The following is a 24,170-nucleotide window of genomic DNA, read 5'->3' on the forward strand; positions in this document are numbered from 1 at the left end:
TGTGATAAAAACAGACCTTTCTGTGAAGGAGACGGTCACAGCTGCTGTGCGATGCCGAGGTAAAGCAAAGAAAAAAATAGCTTTGCCAAGACACCAGTGTCGCTGTTAACTGTTAAAGAATGTGTGGGGTTTTGGTTTGGCTGTTTTTGTTTGTTTGTTTTTTTGTATTATTTTGTGCTTGCGTTCAGATCATAGAACTAATACAGTATGTCTATTTTTTTTACAAGAGCCACTTTATTGACCTGTTGCATGTGTAGATGTTTTTAAGGTATGGTTTGTCATACATAGCCAAAACAAACAGTTATATGCACTAGAATTTGTTCAACCAAGAAACAAATTACTTATGGAATGTAAGTAACACTTAAATATAAAATAAAAGTCAGTCTCAGGGGTTAGGCAGGTAACTTCGTGTGCTCAGTAGTCAACTTGTGGCTGTTGTGATGATACATCGTGTGATTTCTCTTATTTGAATCCCTTCATACAAACTATGTTGAGGAAAAATATGTGCAATGTGAATTCACACGTATAATTGAACATATGATGTTCCACAGGGTTCAATTCTGGGGCCTTTGCTGTTGTCATTGTATCTGCTGCCTCTGGGTTCCAGCTTAAGGAAACAGTGAAAGTTTTTTAACCCCTTAACGTTCCGACGGCTTGACTTGAGTGACGGAAGTCCTAACTGCATGATTTGCAATGCCAAGTTGAGCAAATTTAAGACAACTAGCTCTAGCGAAACTAAAAGAACACTTAAGTTGGATGGAGATGGGGAATACAATAAAACAACTCTTTCTGAATTCAAGGTGAAGAGATACAGATTCCATGAAAAGGCTACTCTCCCTGCTCATTTTATGTTATTTATTCATCCCCCCACCCCCACAGCCTCGGAAAATCAATTGAACATTGAGCGTGCAAATGAGCCTACAATTGATGTTGTCAAAATATGTGACCACCAGGAAATGAATGAAATAATTGCCCAAGTTAAAAGCAAAAAAAGTCACCCATTGAAAAAAAATACAAGTTCACTTTTGGTCACATTTTGGCCTATGCAAAAAAAAAAAAAAAAAAAGATCGGCAACAATGCACGGCATGTTGAGTTACATTCTACTCTAGGCTCACAGATGAATGTGGTTTTAGCAGGCCCTAAAACGTTACATTTGTGGTAAATGTTGCAATGCAGCAAGTGAGTGCCTATAAATCATCAGAAATGGTTGAGGTAGTGGCATGCATAGCCTCCAAAGGGAACCGGCAGCCAACTCCCAAAGGGGTGGTAAAAAGCCAGATGAGGCACTGGCTTCAGGCCATGACTTTAAATTATATATTGATGACAGCCCCTGATAAAAAATGACCCAATTTAGTATCCAAAATCAATTCCCACCTGCATTGATACGCGGGGGTTGGAGAAAGCCGCCCGGTTTATGACAGCAGTTAAGCCGCAGACACGTTTTCCCTCAAAGTGTGGTCAATACAAGCAAAGAGCGAGCGAAGGAATGGAGTTAAGAACAGAGGCACTTTACAGCCAATGATCTGGTGTCTGTGTGGGTAAATAACATGTCTGGCATGTTTGTGACATACTGTCACTTGTGTGCAGAGAGCTCCAGAAAACTATGATTGGCACAATAGAGCAACATTTTATCTCTAAGAGATTGCTTGAAAACATATCGCTCATTTCATCAACAGTTTTCAAAGAGACATGCATTTTTTTTCACCATTTAAAATTGTTCTAAGACGTCTTTATACCTAACTGTAGCATACATTTATCCATCAATGATCAACAAGTAGAGCTGAACTAGAGGCGGCAGGACACAGCACCCCACCAGTAAACAAATGTGGCGGCTAACTGGGAAGCACACTTGGCACCAAGGCACCAAATTACACTTTGTCAATTACTGAGGGGACCTGTGTATGAGAAGCACCAAACACCAATATGACACCCAGACACACAACATCGACAAGTTCACAAAGCAATCAAGAAGGTGCTGATTTTCAGAAGCTAATTTGGCTAGCTAATGCTAATCTGCACTTCAAACAAACCCCAGTGCAGCCCCGCTTACTGCGAGAAGCCTTTCACTCTTCTGCATCCAGACTGAAAATGAATGGCACTTGTGCAAAGCAACCCCATGCTAATTTAAACTCTGCAATGTAATAAACAACATATAAGTGTTTCTGTTTTGCTTCCTCTGAGTTTGTCCTTTTCTGAGAATATTAATTAGCACAGACAAAGCCATACCAATCATCCTTGGCTTATGAAATAAAAATGGCATTTCTACTTCTGGTGGATTTGAAAATAAATCACAAGAAGTGACCTTGCAAAATCACCTTGGTTAATTAGAAAATGTGTAATGATTACAATAACAAAAAAAAAAAAACTTCATATACTGTAAGACCTGAGGCACCACAAAAACATCATATAAAAACAAACAAATGGAAAAACAGGCGTGCCAGTCAATATTACAAATACGTGGAGCCGTTGTTGTAAGACTTCAACAGAGCCTTATCTGGAGAAGACAGGGATCTCCCCGGAGAAAACTCAATTTCCTGCTCATTTGTACAACAATCCTTATAATTATCTGTGTTCTTATCGGAATCTCCTGACAGATGAGCTGTGACAAGTTTCTCTAGGAAGTTATTAATAGTAACTGACTGGCAAACTGTCATGCCAATGAGTACTGTGTTTAAATATCGGAGATCTAAATCTGTACGTTATCTTTTTTGCCTAAATATGATGAATATGTTGTGAAAACAAAAAAATTGCAGTAATAGTTCAATAAAAAAGCGACAAGCAAAGCAATAAATACACTTTGGACACTGGAAGGGAACACCATGTGAACCTTATATGACTTTCTTAAGGCCATAGTCAAACTGGACATAAACAATCACTTGATATCTCCCATACTAAGGTATTTTACCCTTTCCTCTTCCACCAATATCAACAATCCTGAGAAGGAGACCAGAGATAAGTCAAATCCTCCAAAATGACATTCAGCAAAGGTATCCCATCCCTCAGGGACTGGTATTTATCACCCTTAGCTACATTCGGAAGAACCACCAACAACACTGTCATACACATTGTTGATGACACTGCAATGATTAGCAGTAGTCTAGCAACAGTCCAATGGACAGGGCTCTGGTATATTTTGGTTTAAACACAAAAACAACCTGCACTAAGTCATCATAACTTGCTGTTTTATAATATTTTACAGGGGTGGACATTCAGTCAACATTGACAAAAGGTCCGTCAAAGACGGGCACCCATTTTCTTGACGATAAACGAGTGACGATAAACGTATAATAATTGACGGACTAAGCATTGCCCGAAGTGGGTTTTCGTTCATCAACGAACTCATCAATAACCGGGTCGGTACTAACGGATCTGGGCGTTCTGTCAATGACTGAATCTTGCTGACGGATGATGGAAACAGCGACAAATGCCCACTTCAAATGACAGAAACATCGACGGTCACCCGTTTCACTCAGGAATGACAAATGACGGATTGACGATTGCAATGCGGTTCGGTTTGAAATATTGACGGTTGGACGATGACGGAACAATGTCCCGACTGTTGACAATTGACAGCCACTCAAAATTGATTGACGAGCCCACTCACTTTTTTAGATTACAGCAAAATTGTGCCAATCGTTTCTAAGTAAAGTTATTGTATACATAGAGGTAATAATAGTTGTGGAAGAGTCTTTCTCTGAGTTTCATGGAGCAGGGTCTCCCAACAGCCAGGTTGATGAATCTCTCTCCTGCTACGGTTGATCAGATTCGGCTATCTCCTCCCATATGGCGGGGGACCGTGGGTGCTATTTGAGGAATGGGAAGAGGGATCACTCTGCAGCAGGTTGCTTTTCAGGCTAGGCAGGTGTTGTAAATGTCCAGGAGGGAGGCGAGTGAGCCACCACTTATCTTCCGTGAGCATGTTCCCAATGTAGGGCAGGGTTCGACTGCGGTTGGCAACAGCAGATTTGATTAAACAGGTGGGAGCGCAGTGTACAAGTCGTGGCTCAACAGGGTGATAGTAACGTCTCAGCAATGAAAAGGGATGCTCAGTGTGCTAGTCATTGATGAGGTGGTCATGTTGTGAATTCATTTTGAAGTGACTCATTTTGGACTTTTTGAAGGGAGATTGTGAATATTCTCATTCCTCCATGTCAGGTTAATTAGAGTGATATTGTTTAAAAAGACAAAAAAATTAAAAATCAATGGCAAATGGCTTTAAGAACAGTATGTGGTCTAGCTAGAAAACACAACAATTATTACCACACTGTCCTGTTTTCTCTTAGGAAAATGTTTCAATTCATAGTGATGGACCACAAATGAAGTACTGAGAAGTAGTGGAGGACACACAAAAAAAGAAGTAATAGTTTTTGGTCTCACCATATATAACTGATCCACCATGAAGTGAGGAAGAAAACAAATGAAAGAAAGACAATTCTGGAAGTCATCACTCATCCAGAGCTGCTGGAAGTGAGACAGGTCGGTTTCCTAATATTCCTCATGACAGACTGTCCTTTTCCTCTGCTGACCTCCCCGATCCTTCTCTATTACTACTTCCAGGGTCCAGGGACGAGTATCCCTTAGACGGCCAGTGAGGAAATTGTTTCCATTTCCAGCCATGGCTGTGAGGCTACGATGACAAATGGCTGTGTGGACTTGAAGCACAAGTGACAGACATACTGGGGAAGTTAAATAAAGATGTGACAATTTAAACTACCCATAGGTTTCCATATACATTTTTATGTAAATATTTTCAGATTAAGAATAAGGTGAGACTACTACACATATAATTGATATTATGGAAAAAATATTTTCAATTGTCATGATTCATTCAATCAGTAGCGGTGTTCCCCATGGATAGGTGTTAAGCACCCTTCATGACTTTGATCCAAACTTGAAACCATGCAGCGCAATTATATTTCCATTGCACTATGGTGAAGTTATATAATTCTTATAAATCATCCCAAGGCGAAGCCAACTACAATATATTTGATCTCAAATCTAGGTCATTTCTTTTGATTGATAATTTCTATCATGGAAGTATGCACTTAAACAATACTTAAGTACAAACTTTATCAAGACCGGGTCCTCAAAAGTCAACCAACCCCAAACGTGAATCTATTAAACCTAATGTAATATCTTAAGGTATTTTCAATCGATATACACTTTTAAAAAGTAAAAAAGTTCAATAACACTGTGGGCTCACGAGCAGTGATATTTTAGCCCAAATTAAGCCTTCTGGAAGCTGCCTTCTGTTCTGCTTCGGCACAAGCGGAAATCGTCTCAACCCAAGGATCCCTCGCAAGTCCATTGAAACAGAAAGACAAATGATCTCTTCTGCTTTCCTGCTCATCCAGAAAGGCATTTTGTCTAAGTAATACAGAGCCAAGTACATCGATGAGTTTAAATGGAAAGCGGGTGCTGCTTTATTATGCTGCAGTGCTTTGAAATAAATGTGGATAATAGATATATTCACAGCAGTATTAATATCCTCAAAGCCACCCCCCCGCCCTCTTATTCTCCATTTTCTCTCTCTCCAAGGCACCAAAGTACTTTGCCCTTGGCTATGTCTTATACTAAATAGATTTTTGAGAACATTTGTGTCATATTTTTTCATTTCCCGCATTGTCAAGACAAAGTGTCACTGTGGTACTCAGCGCGCAGACTTTGTGTTTGCATTGTCGGGCTCCACATATTCATCTCTGGAGTGACGTTAACGAGGGAAATTGGCCAATGACACTTTGCAAGATTGGCCCGCTGATATCAAGATGGGGTCACGGTATGGAAATATTGACTCCTACGGTTAACGTCACAGGATTATGGTCTCAATAACCAGCAACGAGGACAGGGAGAGTCAATAAAATGGACAGGACACAATATCTCTTCATCATCATATTATGAACAACTGCAATCAGGGAAACAAAAACACTTTATCAATAAGGATATAATCAATGTTTAATATATATCATATTTTCCCAAATAATGTCTCTCCCTCCAATTGATGTTGTCCTCCAATTAACCGACATAAGTGCTCCCTCAAATATACTTCTTCCAACAGGAAAGTTAATCATTATAACCCCTCAAGGTTATAATGACAATTATTAATTCAAAAATATCCCATTAACTCTGTGGCTAACAAAAACAATAGCACTGAAACACATTAAGTCTCAAATTAAAAGTCGTACAGAATGTGGTCAATGAATATTAAAGACGATTTGTGATACATTTTGTGGAAACGGTGTCCTACGAACAATGATCGCAATGTTGGGTTTAGGCTGTCGTCAATTCACTGCTTTTATTCAGAAGAATCCTTTTTATTTAGTTTTAAACTCAAATTTCCTAACACCAGTTGTTTAATATTATTCCAAAAATGTTTTCTAATATTTATAATTGTAATAAATAAAATAATACAATGAAATAATAAATACCATCCCTCACCACTATTCAGATTTCCAAAATCGATTTGATTCAAAGGGCCTGATTCGATTACAACCACTGCACTATGTAAATAAAATGGCAAACAAGGTTGTGGGTTCAATTCCTGGCTAGGTCATGACAAAGAAAATGGGACCTGTTGCCTTCCTGCTTAACACTCATTAAAAAATAATACTCATGTAATTTAAGAAAATAGTTCTATTTATTACAGCTCGACATCACTTGTTTTTAATCTGAAAATACTATTTTCCAGACCGCAGTGTTTGATATGGGCCTAGTATTATTTTCTTATTTTTCAAACTCTTACAGGTAAATTTAAGTAAAATTTTCTTGTTCTGTTGGCAGATCATTTTGCTTATTTAAAGTAATAATTTTCTTATTTTACTATATTTTCTACAGTCCTTTTTGCAGTGTACCCTTCTCTAAAACGCTAATGACACAAGAAAAGAGTAGAAATCAGAAGCTTAGTTGGAACCTTGTATTGTCCTCCGATAAATGATTGGAATGCCCAAATATAATACAGAGATTAAAAACTCTTCATTTTAATTGGTTAAAATTGAATGACATTTTTATTATTATGGTGCTCAGCTGCTGAAGTCAGTTGCATGTGTCATCCTTGAATGGCTTTGACGCAACTCACTTATTTCAATTGTCTTCTAATTGACCAATTCAATTAATTACGTTTTACAAAGGTGATTAATATATGCCTATAGACATCAATACATGAGGACTATTCAATCCTCCAACACACTAGCAGGCTGTCTGAGTCAATTATGTAATCAGTTGAAGTAGATGGAATGAGTAATTATGATGTTGGTATTATGTAATGAGAATGCACATATTCGCCCAAAGCCTAAATGGCTGTTGTAACACAAACAAACAACTCCATTCTACTCTATTCCCTGAATAATGGCCGTGATCAAACCAGGCAGAATTAACTAGAAATAAGTCAGTAAGCATTTGCTTAAATAGATGCCTTGTTTAAATAGACACCTAGACGTCTCATATTACCTTTAAAAACATAAAATAAATCAAATGAAATAAAAAAAGTTTAGTATCTCAGTTCATGGACCATTGTTCGCTCATGGACATTAAATAGTTTACAGCTGAACCTATTTCAACGCAATTGCTAACCAAAACAACAGCTTCTACAAGCACAGCTAATAAACCACTTAGTAACACTTAAGTGCAAAATAAGACCTGTTTCCCCTTCAGAAACTATGATACAATGCTATTATTTCATATACTGGAATACCGAAGATGTGGTTAAAAATAAAGTCAATTGTGACATACCTTTGCTGGCACTCTCCACATGCTCCAGTTCCTCTGGAAACCTCAAAATCTCTGGGTATGTGTCATCACATTTCTCAGCCAAGAAATGAAGCAGCGTTGTGTTCAGAGCGATCGATTTGGTGTCTCGCAGCTAAAAAAAGAAGAAAGAGAAAGGCAAATATTAAGTTTTCTCCATTTATTTTTTTGTTATATCTGTATTTATTTTTTGGGAAATATGTACCATATTTTTTATATATATATATATATATATATATATATATACAGTATTTTTTTTTTTTCAGGAGACCCCACAAACGGAATGTGGACAGACCAATAGTAAAAACAAATATATATATTTTTTAAGTATTAAATTGTGATTTATGAGCTGCCGGTGATATGCAGATTCATGGAAAATACTCAACATTTGCTCCATTTTTGTTGTACTTGTGCTGAACTAACTATTGTGTCGGTGGAAGCTCTGTCTTCACACACTGACATCAGAGTCTGCACATCCGTGCACAGCAAAGTCATGCCGTAATCATCCCCCGCCGTGATTGCCAAGCTGCTCCAATAGCATGCTGGGGGAAGCTAATTAGCACCACGCAGCACTTTGTACTCGTACTGAAAGTATCAATGCTGCCGACAGCCAGAGCTGGATTTGCCCACACGTGTGCACCTGGAAATGTGCACAACCCGCACAACAACAGCAACACTGACGACAACCCACATGCGCACAAAATTGAGCCAATTACACGTTATCAGCGAAACACCCTTCTCACACACCAACTTGGAAACGCAAACATTTGCATCAAGTGAGGATCAATCATGGGCTCATTTCACGGGCTTTGGATTTTAATGTGTTTATTGTCATACTCCAAGCCGCCATTATCACACCAAACTACCTTATTTATTATAGTAAACTCATCTTGATGTATGTAATGAATAAATATGTCAAATATGTGTGTGTTTCCCCATTGCCATACTAGGAGGATAATGATGTTAAAACTAAGTGTCCTGGTGATTTTTTTTTTTTTTGTGGTAGATGTAAAACAAATAAGCATCTCTGTTGAATAGAAGGTAAAAAAAAAAAGGATATTAAGTTCATACATTCTACTGTTGATTAAATACTTCACTATGGAGCCCATTTGAATGCAGTTATTAACCAAAACAGCAGCACCAACATGTTTTTTTATTTTGTCAATTCACCTTCTTTAACTCTATCACTCTTAACTATTTCCACTGAAGCAACCCCCTTTGCTCCTGGCTGTTTTACTTGAATTTGACAGATTTTGCAAGGACCAGAGAATATTGTTTTCTATTAATATAAAAACATGGAACCTACCCAAAAAAAAGATTAGAGTGTCTTCTTTTATCAGGAAAAAAAAGTATATTTCTATCTGTTTCCATTTTTGCAGCAATAAGCATTAGAATATAGCTACATTTAAAACTCTTATACTTTGCTGCCACCTGCTGGCCGTTTTTGTAATAACTATCCTTGCTTCAAGCATTCACTTTAGTTCAGAGGCTGAATCAAAGCCTTCTGTATGCTCTACCATAAATAAATAAAAACATTTAAAAAACGTATAAATATGTCTTTGGAAGCATGGTAATATTTAAAATAGAACATATTTATATGTTTTTGGGAGCAAATGAGTAGACGCTAACGTGATCACTCCACAATATTCAACGTCTGTGTATGCTTCTACTATGTGTAAAATGGGGAACCAAAATAACTGACAATGGTGGAGATACTCAGTTTTGTGCATTTCAAGTGTTTAATCCTACCTCCATAAAAGCCTCTCTTAAATCCGTCTTTTATACGTGACATGTTTACGCTAGATGGCCTTCATAATGGTGAACCTGGATAGAGTGTCAAATTCCAATCCTTAAACAAATACGCTCATTTTGAGGGGATGGGAAAATTATGCATCATTGCTTTGGGACCGAAAGAATATTTTGAGCGGCGACATGCATGCATGATAATAGCTTGCAGTAAGTGTTATCACAAATCCCCCCGTTGATGGAACACGTTCAAACGTTAAGCATCTCGAGTGCGAAGCACATTGACGAGCAATTAACCTTCAATAGCAAGGTATGAAATGAACGAGCAAACTCATAATCAGGGGTATAACAAAACTTTATAGAAAGAATTGACTTGAAAAGTTATTTTGTCTTTTAACATTATGGCCATATATTCCTACTTTTTTTCATGTAAAAGGAATAATTTCAAGTCAAATTAGAACTTTATTCCCCCAAATTTACAATATTGCTCTCATAAGAGTTTCAATTCCATTATATAAAAGTAAAATTATGTTTTTTTTTGTCGCCCCCTTCCCCAATTCCAATGTGTTTAACTTTGTTCTTGTATGTCATATTGTTTACTTTTTTTTTTTAAATACTTTTGGTCTCAAAATTATTTAATCATTGTCATCATTATTGTGAAATTGTGATTTGTTATTCTTGCAAAATGTAGTTATTTGTGTAAAATTACATTTTTATAGTAATATCACTTTATAGTCATACATTTCAGATTACTTTTTATAATAAATATCATGGATTATAAGAGTTAGTTCTTGTAAAAGCTCCAATATGGTGTCTTAAAATTAGGACATGAGTCTTGTAAAAGTAGGATTTTTCTTCCCTTGGTTACAGGTTGCAACAAGAAAACGTATGATTTTGTTTTCGTGAATTACACATTCATGGAATCCATAACGCTAACGTAAAATTACCGTTTTGTTGTTGTTGTGATATTCCAATTTAAAAAAAGAACAATTTGATCAATTACATCTACCTTGTAATATTTATTCTTTAGGGTTGTCAGGCGATTAACAATTTTAATTGTAATTAATCGCAAGACTTCAGTAGTTAACTCACGATTAATCACAAAATTGATATGTGTTCTAAATGTACAATATAATGTACGATAAAATATTTTTTCCTACGTTTTCATACTCTCGTTAACATAAAGGTGGGGGGGAATGTTAAACTAATATAAATATGGGTGCATCTTTTAGTCATTGATACAGTAATTTCACAATTAATAACATTTAGTTAAAATAAAAAATATGTACTGAGTGTGATATTGATTTGTGTTCAAGTAATTTTTATGCCACTAGATGGCATTTATTGCATTTGTAAGACATTGGTGACAGCTCAGTGCATTTTTCTTTTCATGTTAAGAGCTATCTAATCTTTAAAACAAGAAGTCACATTCAGCACATTTTTAAAATTGTAAAATACAACTTGACCTCGTCTCCACAAATATACGCATCATTATTAAATGTATTACTGCTAAATTTTGACGTGGATGTGTCTGCTGCGTTGCGACTGGAAGTAAGGGGGCGGTCATTATTTGTGCGTTAAAAAAAACTGTGGCATTAAAGGAACTTTAAATGAACTCAAAATTAACACACTTATTTTGACACCCCTAGTTATGGAATTCTATTATTCTATCCAATGCTTTCCTCCCAACTGTTTGGATACTTTTCCATGTGCCCCCAATAGGCGCTTCCTAGCGAACCAAACACATCATTTTATAACAGGACAGACTCTGGGGGTGGGCTTGGGAGTCTGTTCTGCTTCAACTTGACTTGAACACAAATCTGTTCCACGTCTTTAATTATTAAGCGGCGCTGGCAAATTGTTATTTAATGTTGCTTGTTATTCCCTCAGTACGCCAGGGATGTTTTTGAGTAATCGAGCAGATGTTTTCATCCATTCAGCCAATATGTTGCATTAGTGCTGCACGCAGCCTCTCTTCTGTTCATCACTAACATGCTTACTTAGATGCTTAATAGATGTCTTTATTAACCATGGAAATTCAACATTGTTTAACAATGTTATGATAATGATAATATTTCACTCATCTGTTAAACACTGTAATGTAGTGATATTAATCCAACATTTCATTTCACTGTTTCCACTGGCGAGATGTGAGTGGGCGTTGAAAATTTTCTGCATGATCAAGTTCGCTCCTGAGAGATTTCTGTGTCCTTGGGAGAGGTGTGTGTAAGTGTGTGTTGTGCACATCTCATTCCCATCATCAACCTCCTCCTCCCTGATGAGCCCATTAGGTACCCCAGAACTGCCACCCAGGGGTCAATTCATCTGATTGACTCAAGTGAGAAAGAATACTTTTTTTTTTTGTTCTTCTCTTGTTCATCAATAATTGGCCAATCAGCCCCCTGAAGCTTTTATCAGGCTCAACGCTGATTCAGGGGACGCCTACACTGCATGCTCAATGTGGAAATTCACCTTTTTGCCACCTTTGTAGCTTTTTCGAGGTGGGAATGCACTTTGCAAATAATGTCAAGCAGTCATTGTAATTGTTAGAATCTTGTGTCATGTTAACCCATTCACTCCCAGCCACTTTCACTGAAGCAACCCCCCTTCGCTCCCGGCTGTTTTACTGGATTTTGACGGATTTTGCAAGGCCTACAGAATATGGTGTTATATTGCTATAAACAATAAATACAAATAAAACATGGAACGTACCAAAATAAAAATTAGAGTCTCTTCTTTCATCAGGAAGAAAAAAAAGTATAAGTATATATCTGTTTCTGTTTTGCAGCAATTAGCATTAAAATATAGCTAAGTTTCATCATTATTCCCAAATCTGTTTAAAACAGTGGGCAAAAGAGCATTTTGCATCATGTCCCTGATTGATCTCTTATACTATTCTGCCACCTGCTGGGCGTTTTCGTAATAACTATCATTGCTTAAAGCGTTCTCTTCAGTTCAGAGGATGCATCAAAGCCTTCTATATGCTCCAGCATAAAAAAACAAACAAATAAAAAACGTATAAATACATTTTTGGGAGCATGGCAACATTTAAAATAGAACATATTTAGATGTTTTTGGGAGCAAATGGGTTAAATATGTTGTTTGTAAGATGGTAGGTTTATCAGTGGTGGAGCATCTGTTATGTTAAGTCAAATAATGCCATTAAATCAGTGGTTAAAATAGCCTTTTATTGAAAAATAAAATAGGATTGTTTATGAACCCCTGAGATAGACTCACCGAACCCATGTTGAGATCCACTGCCTTAAATGAATAATTTAAATGATTTTGCAGTAAATGACAACCTTCTGTGAAAATGCACACAAAAATAACAACACACCAAATGTCCACTTGTAACACAATATTTATGTATTATTATTTTTTTGTGGGGGTGGCGTCTATTTTATGCAAATAGAGATTATGTTTTGCCAATTTGGCAACTTTATTGCTTTATTTTCCATCTTAACTGATCCCTTGGCGACTATTTTTTTAAATGGTATTTTATTTTTCAAAAAGGAACCATCAAACTAATCTTGATACATTTTACCTCAGAAGACTCTGAGACTTCCTTCCAGAGATACCAACACCTCGGCGTCCAGACTGCAAATTAATCGTGCTTGTGTAACCACCAGCTAATTTGACCAGCCCTTTTTCTTGGGTGAATTTTACATGATAGTGTTTCCTTAGAAGTCAATTTAGTTCCGATGAAGTTCATCATAAAAATGTGGATTTGGTCAGCTCCAGTGTGACTTTAAGGATGATTTTCGCCGTGCCGTGACTTCCCCTGCCTCGGTCCGCAGCGGGAGAGTACCACTTCGCTCCATTTTAATTAAAGAACTCCGACAGCATGGCACACAATCACACACAAGAGGACAACCTTGACTCTAATTCTGCGTGACACTCACCAGGCCACAACTATAAGGACACTTTCTCAATCTAAAATGATATATTTTATCTAGGGATGTTTGATACTGGTTTTTTTCCCCAAATTGATAGCAGTACGATATGCAAGTTTTGAGTAGTCACTGATAACAAGTACCAATACCACTAGTAATTTTGATAGATAAAATTTCCCCACAAAAAATCATTTTTTTTATGTTGATGTACAATGATTAGAAAAATCTCCTAATCCATAAAACGTTGTCAAAATTTGAATAATGGACACCAAAATGGAACCAAACTCGTAGTAAAACAAACAAATAATAAATAAAAATAAGAAACATTTTAAGAAAATCAAAAGTTAAAATAACAAAGAAATAAAGTAAAAAAATAAAATAAAAAATATGATAAAGTAGTGAAAACAAAAGTCAAAAACATATAAACCAATGCAGAGTAAAATAAAGATAAAATGCAGAAATACTAAAAAAAAGGGTTGGCTAAAAGGCAGTAAGTAGTACAGCTGTGTTCATAAGTTTTAAAATGAGGTATGCAAATTTATGAGAACAACATATTTTTTTGTAGTCAGAAAAAGAGAAAATAACAAAACTAAATCTAACAACAAAAAAATATCAAATGGTAATTATTTGGCATTACTGTGTGTTTATGTTTCCTTTATCCATTTGTTAGTTAAAGGTTACTCCCTGTTTCGTTGTGTGTTGCCACTATGATTTTGAGGCTGATGTCATCTTACCTTGCAGAGGAAGTTGACATTGAAACCGAAAGTTTGGGCGTTCCTGGAGCCGGCGTTCATGTAGTTGCCGACCAGCAGCACCAACTCCAGCAGCTTCCTGAAGCCTTCGCTCTTCTTCACCTCCTCGCAGGCAAAAGTCACGTTCATGATGTCGGGCCGGATGTTGTTCACCTGTTCCTCGAAGGTCAGCTTGAAAAGGATGCCATTGAGACGCGGCCGCAGGAGCTTGACCGAACTCATCTGTGGACGCACGTCAGGCATTCATCAATACATTGAGCAGCAATTTTAGTTGCTTATCGATATGTTTTATCCCAATATGAGCTTTTTCTTTTTTATGTTAAAGTCCTTCTTCTAAATTTGACACTCCACAAAGAAGACCTTTTGACCATTTTGACCTTCTTGCGGTTCCACCTTTCTCACCGTCATGTGCAGACATTCACGAGGAAATGGACAACGAGGCACTCTATAGTATCAAACTACCACAAAAAGATTGAGGTGAGAAAAAATGCTCAAGTTCTGATAGTGGGGAGGGGCGAGTAACCTGTATAATTTAAAACTACCCGTAGATCGCCCCAATTAAGAACCACATACTTCTCATTCGTTGCACATGTTTTCAGAAATGATCAACTATGTATTATCTATTTAGCAGAAGTGGGAATATCATCAATATTGAGGGACGGTCTCTCAATCCGTCAATGATGGACGGCCATGTTGTTGACGATTGACAGGAAACTTTGAAAAATTGACCGCCAAAGCATTGCCGGAAGTGTGTTTTCGTTCGTCAGTATAATCATCAACCGGGTCAGTACCTCATCATTGAATGACTTAAAGCTACATGTATATTGCCTCAAATAAGAACATCATCGTTCTCAATTATTGCACGTTTTCAGAAATGATTAAACATGTACAAAGTATTTAGCAGAGGCGGACATTCCGTCAATATTGACGGAAGGCCCGACATTTTGTTGACGTTTGACGGTAAACTTTGAAAAATTGAGAGACTAATTATTGCCAGAAGTCGATTTTGGTTACATCAACGTAACAATCAATAACCGGGTCAGTACCAACCTACCCATTTCGCTGAGGGATGACGAATGACGGATTGAAGATTACAGTTTGTTCCGGTTTGACATATTGACGTTTGACAAACTCTCAAAATTCATTGACGCTCCCATCTCTGATATTTAGAAATAACAATTCTCTGAATTCATTTTACATTGTCTTTAAAGTAAATTGCATCCAAAATCCACAAACTTTCAAACTATTACTAAGTCAACAGAAGAAAATGAGAGTCCAAGACAATTTCCCCCATCTATGAAAAGCTGTTCAATTAGAGCCGTGGCTGAGTCTGGATGAGATGTTTGTCAAACACACACACACGTCTCCATCACTCTGATTCCTATACAATACGCTTTAACGTCTATAATTTCCCTTGAGAACTAAATAGCCGCAAAGTAAGACGTTTCTTCATCAGCGACGAGGTATATGATCACCAGACGGGCGAGATCATTTGGGAAGGCTGCCACCCCCGTCGCTTCATTACACTTGGCTAAAAGACAGAGGCCAACAACTTTCATTGAGTTAGGAGGAGGAAATTAAGGAGATGGGAGAGCTACCTTGCATGCACCCCTGGGTCCGACTTCTTTATGAAAGTGCTTAATGTGAATCTAGCATCTTGGAAAGTTAGGCAATGAAGTTGCCCAAAGTGGAAAACATAAACTTTTTTTTTTTTTGATTGAGTGCATTGTTTTGTCTCTCAATTTGACTCACCACAATCCCAAACTGCTCCGACTCCACCAGATCTTCATATTCATTCTTAAGTTCCGCTAGTGACGAGAGTTCGTTCTGTTCCGGCAGGTTTTTTATCAGGTTCTGCACATAAAAAAAACACACACACACACTTACAGTAAGTGAACATAAAGTGATTCTTAATGCAAATCTCAGTCTGCGTTTATCCCATGTCTAATACAAGGATGCGTCTCGTGCATTACATCAACTTACCTGCTTCACTAAAGCTGTTACAATTTACAGCCTTGTGATGTTGTCATGAACAATCATCGATTTGTGACCTGGCTGAACTTGATGGAAAAATGAACAACTACTTATGAATATGAATGAATGGTCAAGAACAATAAAGTTGCTATCCCACTGATTCTACTTTGCTTTTAACTCAATCACTCCCAGCCATTTTCACTGAAGCAACCCCCTTCGCTCCCAACTTTTTTACTGGATGTTGACTGATTTTGCAAGGCCAACAGAATATTGTATTCTATTGCTATAAAAACATGGAACCTACCAAAAGAAAAGGTAGAATCTCTTCTTTCATCAGGAAACAAAAAGTAAATTTGTATCTGTTTCCGTTTTGCAGCAATTAGAATTAGAATATAGCTAAGTTTCATCATTGTTCACAAACCTGTTGAAAGCACCGGGGAAAAGAGCTTGTTGCAACATGGCCAAGGCTGATCTCTTATACTCTGCGGCCACCTGCTGGGCCGTTTTTTGTAATAACTACCATTGCTTTGAGAGACCTCTTCAGGTCAGAAGCTGCATCAAAGCCTTCTGTATGCTCTAGCATAAAACAAAAAAAACCCCACAAACATATAAATATGTTTTTGGGAGTGCAGGACAAAGTATTAAAGAAACATTTATAAATTGTGGGGTTTGAATGAGTTAAGGCAAAAAAAAGGTTGTCAGTTGTCTTCATCTTTATTTCATTTGAAGTGTTGAACATTTGGACTGTTAAACATGGACAAATTGACCATAAAATGGCTACTTCAAGCTAAGATGGCAGACTTCTTGTGTGTTTTTGGCCAAATCTTCTTGAGACTTTGTTGAGGGTCTCCTTCAAAAAGACTTAACTATCAAATTTCAGGTAGAAGTCATGCTCCCCTATATTTTATGCTATTTTCCTGCAATTGTCACACTTGGATCCTGTATTTCAGGTTATGTATGTATGACTCTTATTTTGCCATTTTCAGTAAGTCTTTATTGTGTCATATAGAATTGTGCTATACAGAGTCCCTGAATGAGACTTTTGTCAATACGTCGAAGGTTCCTTGGCCGCAGTTTTCTCTCAGCACGTCGAGGTTTCTATCCCTACATGCAATCTGTCCTTCCATGTGTTCGGGGTTGCTTTCCTGCACCCAACTCTGTTTCTCTGCATCCAGCCAACTCTTTCTGGTTCTGGTTTTCTTCAAGGCCATCTTAATTTAACCGTGCTCTCTGTGGTTACTTTGTATTTTTGTATAAAAAGATTCCCGACGTGTGTCCTGCCTGTGTTTGTATTTTAACTGCGCACCTCACGAGACAACATAGCCGGACTGACGAGTTCTCAATGTGCTCAGACATTTTAGTTGATAGTGGCCATCGTTCTTATGCTTAAATACTACAAACTTGTAAATAGTGCCTTCACTTCCTCTGTAAGTGCAAGGTCACATAAACGGCTGAGAAAGAAAGACTTTTTAGTGGCCATTCCAGGTACAACCGCACACAACCGCACTCGTGTCTTAGACCACTAATGATGACATCTCTGTTCTTCCCTTGGGGGACGGAGCCGTGTAAAAAGAAGGCAATAAAACAAGACTTTGTACTTCTTCGCTGGGAGGGAGTCATCATTGCAAATGTTTCTACTGACGCTCCAATTAGAGCCTTGATAATGAGACTTGTGATAATATCACCAGAAGCAGATCCAATTCCCATTTAGAGGAAAAAATAAAGTATTTGTGTGAAATTGATTTGCAATTGATTGAGAATTACAAAGTAATTAAATGATAACAGGCTGCACATTTAGTCTTGTCCCCTACAGGGTTAGAATGATTTATACACTGGATAATACATAGAGCTAATGTATGATAATTACTCATACAGAGCATTCAATTCATATGCAGTACCTGATGAATTCATGAGAAATGCAGTGGATATAATATTGACAGAAATAGAAAAACTCATGTGAATTGCAAATGTATGTTTGTAATGAAGCCAATATGTATGCGAGTATGGAAAACAAGTGTAGTAATAAGAAGCACAAGGTAACGTGCCCGTGTATCACCCCCCCCCCTCCACACACACACACACACACACACACACACCCACACACACACACACACACACACACACACAAGCTAACAAAATCTTTCTCCTTGTCCAAACATTAGCATTAAAAAATACTCAATAAACAGTAATCAACTTTCATTGAGTTTACAGACTTAGTCGGTCTTGTATTGTTATCGCAAAAAAAAGGGGGGTGGAGATATTTAACAATTCATATTAGATGCAAATTTTTTTTATTTGACGGAGTTTAATAGATTTTTTTTAAATTTTAGTTAAATTAATGTGGTTAATTAATTGATCTTCAATTCTAATTGTGTTCTATTTTAATTTAGGTTTAATTAATTTATTAGGAATGATTTGATTTAATAGTGGGCATAATTTAATTCATTATATAATAATGTCAAGTTTTTTTTTTTTTATGAAGGTCCAATCTTCAAGTAGCATTAGATGATAACAATACTCAATTTTAACTGAGAATGAATTAGTAATGACATTAATTTAATACAACATTTAATTAATTAATTAATTAAGTTTTCAATTATGTAAATTATACTGCAATATTTATTTAATATTAAGACATTTTATCTTACAACAAATATATTGTTGGGTGCAATAATAAAATACTTTACAATTCAGACAGTGTCAATCAAAACTGTAATGACTTTTTTTTTTAATACAGTAGATCGTGTCTTATATTTTCAATTGTACATGTTTACTTACTGTTATAAATTGAGAATGATCACACACATGAGAAAAAAAAACATGCCTATCAATTATGAGGTGAAATGTGGAGGAGGAACAAAAAAAAAAAAAGCTCGTCAGACTGCTTCAGTTGAGTGCATGTGCAGAACAAACGCAGAAAGACAAAGTAGCGAATAATCAAATCCTGCGTGAGCTCCTCATTCCATTCGTCTGTTATCTTGTTAATTATGAGGAACCCCGTAGAGCTCCGTTGACACAAAGGCAGCGCCATATGTGCCGCAAAGTTGGGGGACCGGGCAACGGTGCCGGGCCAGACTGCTCGCCACAGGCCTCCAGACGCACAAACACATACACGGCAGCAGGAAAGACAACTGCAAGTGCACATGAAGCAACAAACATTCGCCAAATGCCTTGCCACCACATATCAGCACATACAGGAAGCAAAATTAATCAAAGTGGCAAACAGTAAACAACACAATCTACACCGTCTCCTTTAAAAAAGAAATAAATGCATACTGGCAAGCGGCTGGCCAAATGTCTAACAGTGAGTGATAAGTAAAAGGTGCAACTGACTGTCAAGGTTTGATGCTACACTTATAGAATGTGTGTGCTGGGCTGTTGATTGAAGTGAAAACTTTCAGGGAAATGTGATATTTCCTGCAATACCTGGATTGTGAAGGCAACTTAAAAAAAACTGATGTGTGAATTCATGACAAGAAGGGGAAAAAACTGACAACTGCAATCTATAGAACAAACACACACCTGAAAACTGGGAATTCATCTGTACATTACCACAAACCATAGCCAGAACCAAGATTAAGGTTAAGGTTAAGGAGATGACGAAACCAAAATCTTTTGGGAATTAATTAAAGAAACAAATATTATTGCTATTTTATATGGAAAATAGCACACACACAAACGCTACGGTTTATCAAGAATTACAAAAGCAAACTCATCGCACAGCGCAGTCGCTTACTGGTATTCTTCTTCTTCTTTTAAATTACTGGTGGATCACATCTCTATGGTGTATACCGCCACCGAAAGCGGCGGAGTCCCCTCTCAAAATTTGCAAAAGAAGAACAGATGGAAAAAGGCATATGTCGCATGTCCGTTTTGCACATTTTCAGTAAATTTACTTAAAAAATTCAAAACAATTGGATGTGACACACTCCCTTTCAAACATGCAGCTAACAAGTGCAACATGCACAAACACATGGGACAGACAAGAGGTGGATTCACAGTAAAAAAAAAAAAAAAAAATTTAAAGGAGTAAACTATAGTTAGAACATAACATTAATCCAACGGCTATAACGTTCCAACAATAATGTTAATCCGACCGCTAACTAATGCTGGCTAACTAGCTCATAGCATGGAGCCATAGTAGCCAATTGTTGATATATAGGATACTGTAATTGTGTGTAAAGTTGTTTTTCATCAAAAAGATGAGATACAATTTAATGTGAAATAGTTTTAGATCCGAAATGTTGAACATAATCTGCTATAAAAAATTTTTTAACAAAACAAAAAAAACGGGGGTTAAATGATTGTCCTGACTAAAACTATACTAAAACGTTGACAGTTTTTGTTAACTAAAACTAGACAAATAAAATTATGTAATGCTAGCTTTATAGTCGACAAAAAAAATGGACTAAATAAAAACGGAATAAGGTTAACTTACTATGATAACAAAAAAAAAAAAAAAAAAACGAGAACTGAGACAAAATAAAAAAAATGGCAGATAAAATTCACGCTACCATGAAGGCATTCCATGTAAATCATGCCATAAATTGGAAAGAGTGTGTACAACTGTAATTTGGAATCTTCCACGATGATAAGACCGCAGGTGAGGATGTAATGCTAAACTGCATCGAAGAAGGATCAAGCACGTTATAAAAATCTATAAGACGTCCACTCGCTTGTCAAACTTAATTACAACGTTCCCAGCGGTAATATCGAAATGACGAGAATGGCCAGAGTTCCTTGAGCCGCTTTCGCAGGCCCATTAAATCGATACGTCGTTTCTCATAGCACCTTTATTAAATTGGCTAGAATAAACCAAAGATTTGATGCTGAAGGTGGATGGCGTTCCTCTCTATTAACATCAACGAGGTGCCTACCATGGAGAATGTTTCGTCTGTGCCATGTGCTTGACAGGTGTGATCCTCTCCTTTTAAATGATTTCCATCAACATTTGGGAAGAAAAAGACACACACTCCCACGATGTCCTCTGCCAACGCTTTGTGATGAAGAGCAAAGAAATGGGACAGCCGACTCCCTATTGCGACGCCGCAGCAGGTTTCCTTCCCACCTCACGGCAAATCAGGGGAGGCTTCCGTTTAGAATCAATGAGCGAATAATAAAGCGAGTGAGCGGAGGACTTGCCAAACATCCATAAGCCTGTTACTTTGCAACGCTTCCACGAAAACATTTCAAATGTTTTGTTTGTCTCCGTCTTTCTCTTTGCGGGACAACAAATACGGGTTTTGGTTATAGAGAGCATCCAGCTCAAACAACACAACACAACTGGAACACAAAAAGCAAGATGGCTGCATGAAAAATGTGGACAGACTTTTGGAAACACCGCACACGAGAAATGCATGAAGGAAGACTTCCATGTGTCTGGTTTACTGCACGCACCAAGAAAACAAATTATTCACTTGGAGTGGGAAATACGGTCTCAATCTTTTGGGGGTAAAATGTTATGTATCAAAAGTACTAGTGGTATCGGCATTTCAATCAAACAACACATCAAATTAGAGTATTGAAAAATACAATTTAAGACTTTTTAACAACCATATTTGCTGTACATTAGTGGATATGTGCCAACAGTTTGTTTAAACATGCTAGACAAAAATAAAATAAAATAAAATAAAATTTAAATAAAATAAAGTATTACAAACAAAATGTTGAATTGGGTCTAAAACTTAAAACAAAAACAAATCCGAGCAATGTATTTCATTTACTTCTTTTGCAAACATATGTTGTCGCCTGTTATCAAAATCAGTGTTTTAGAGCTTTTACATTTTATTGCAGTTCCATCTTTCCCCATCAATATCTTCAACCTAAAAAGTGATTTATTTTTCTATTGTCTTTCTAATTTACAAATTTTTACACATGCTTAATAATATAAAGTGTAGATGCTATTTAGCGTCAGTTAATAAATAGATCAAGTTTGGCAATAGTTGCTTTCAATTACTTAGTTGGGTTTATTTTAGCAACACGTGTTTCTAATATATATATATGAATTGTTATTTAAATAAACACAAAACAGTATCTTAAATTAATCGATCTAAAAATTATGTGTTTCTGTCCTCACAAATATGTTCATGAAGGAATTGCAAGTTTTCTTTGAGGGAAATATGTTGAACAGACTAAGAACATAACCAGTCCCTGTTGTAGTGGGGAGCATATAGCCTGTCAACAAACAAATCAATTCACATTAAGCTGCAGAGTGACGCGAGTGTGACACATTCTGAAATCACATTAAATGAGGAAAGCAGTTCCAGACAAATACTGATGGAGGGGTAGAAGAGGAATTAATTGCAAGGTTGGGCCTGGAAAACCTTTTCAGACATAGTGTGACATCAAATGTGTCTCTTGGAAGCAAATATGCAGGATCTGCATACCGTGTGCACACCTGAGCACTTATTTATACTTTGGACATAAAAAAAAAAGATGGAATTGAAGGGATATCAAAGGGAAGTTAAAAAAACAGGTGACAAGCAGAAATAAATGTGAAAGGGCAAGTATGTATGCTACAGTGTTTTTTGTCGCATCAGTACATTCGGTTCTGTTGCAACCCTTTGGCAACTTTATCTGTGAAATGTTTAATCAGTCAAGCAGGTTGTGTTGCCACTTTGCCAGCCAGTTAGCAGGATTAAAGTACTTAAAATAATTCTAAATAAACTTTGGAGCAGTATGCATATTCTTCCCATAAATAAGTAACACTAGGGAAAAAGAAAAAGAAAAACATGTTGAATTCGATTTTCATGCAGATTAAAATTGGCATGCTAATTGCAAAATTGCAGTCAGTTTTTTTTTCTAGCATACCAAATTGTTTGTCTTCAGTTTAGCCCCCATATAAGCAAAATCCCACAAAATAGTTGTAGTAAGACTGTAGTAAGAACAGCTGACTACTGTATGTGCAGTCACAGGATCAAACCCACAACCTCACGGAGACGACCACTCTACTACTGAGCTATGCCGCCCCAGATTGTTGCTTAGCCTTAGCCTTTTTTTGTCGTATATACAATTTTTTTTATTAATTATTATAATAATATTATTATTATTATTATTTATTTTTTATTTTTTATTTTTTATTTTTTATTTTTTATTTTTTATTTTTTATTTTTTATTTTTTATTTTTTATTTTATTTTATTTTTTATTTTTTATTTTATTTTATTTTTTATTTTATTTTTTTAAACACCTATCCTATTGCTCACAAACGTAACATGACAGAGAACAACTGAGATCAGTTTTGGATTCTACACCTAACTCGTCTGATATATGAGGTACTATATGTTATGAACTGATTAATTAATAATCTAAATTCAGTCCTAGAGGAGGTCTGTGCTCAACTAATCACATATGTGTGATATTTCTAATGTATGAACTAGGGGTTTTAGGTGATTAATTTTTTTTAATAGTAATTAATCACAACTTCAATAGTTAATTTACAATAAATATATTGTTTTATATATTTTCTAAATGTACAATAAAATGTACAATACAATTTATTTCCAAAGTTTTCATACTCTTGTTAACATAAAAGTGGGAAAACTAATAGAAATATGGCTGCATCTTTTAGTCATTGATACAGTAATTTAAGAATAATTCAGAACATTTTGTTAAAATAAAAAAAACGTACTGTAAAAAAAAAAATGTATTATTGATTTGTGTTGAGGTCGTTTTTCTGCCACTAAATGGCATTATTGCATTTGTAAGACATTAGTGATAGCTGAGTGCATTTTTCTTTTAATATTAAGAGCTATCTAATCTTTAACATGAAGTCACTTGTGAAATTCTGCACATTTTTAAAATTGTAAAATACAACTAGACCCGAGTCTCCACAAATAAATGCATTATTATTAAATGTATTACTGTAAAATTTGCTGCTGCGTTGCGACTGGAATTCCCCCGGTACAGGCTTTCCAAGTCATTAATCGTGCGTTAAAAAAATTTGTGGGGTTAAAGGAAATTTAAATTAACTCAAAATTAACGCACTCATTTTGACACCCTTAGTCTGAACATTTAATAACTAAATCACAGAACACAAGCATACAACGTGATGATAGATATTCATT

The 24,170-nt window shown here is 36.4% G+C and overlaps 1 protein-coding gene across 3 annotated transcripts in view; it reads right to left on the minus strand.

Moving 5' to 3' along the window:
* The window catches only part of diaph2 (diaphanous-related formin 2), a 386,239-nt gene that overhangs the window by 136,247 nt on the left and 225,822 nt on the right, over positions 1-24,170 (minus strand). For all 3 annotated transcript variants that reach the window (XM_086084214.1, XM_086084213.1, XM_086084212.1), the window contains 3 exons: positions 15,885-15,986; positions 14,115-14,354; positions 7,727-7,856 (listed from right to left, as the gene is read on the minus strand). In XM_086084214.1, the coding sequence (XP_085940340.1) occupies positions 7,727-7,856; positions 14,115-14,354; positions 15,885-15,986 (472 nt within the window). The remainder of the gene's footprint in view (positions 1-7,726; positions 7,857-14,114; positions 14,355-15,884; positions 15,987-24,170) is intronic.

The sequence above is a fragment of the Leptonotus elevatus genome, chromosome 9 (assembly GCF_054856555.1).
Source record: "Leptonotus elevatus isolate MCC_2025b chromosome 9, RoL_Lele_1.0, whole genome shotgun sequence".
Lineage (NCBI taxonomy): Eukaryota > Metazoa > Chordata > Actinopteri > Syngnathiformes > Syngnathidae > Leptonotus > Leptonotus elevatus.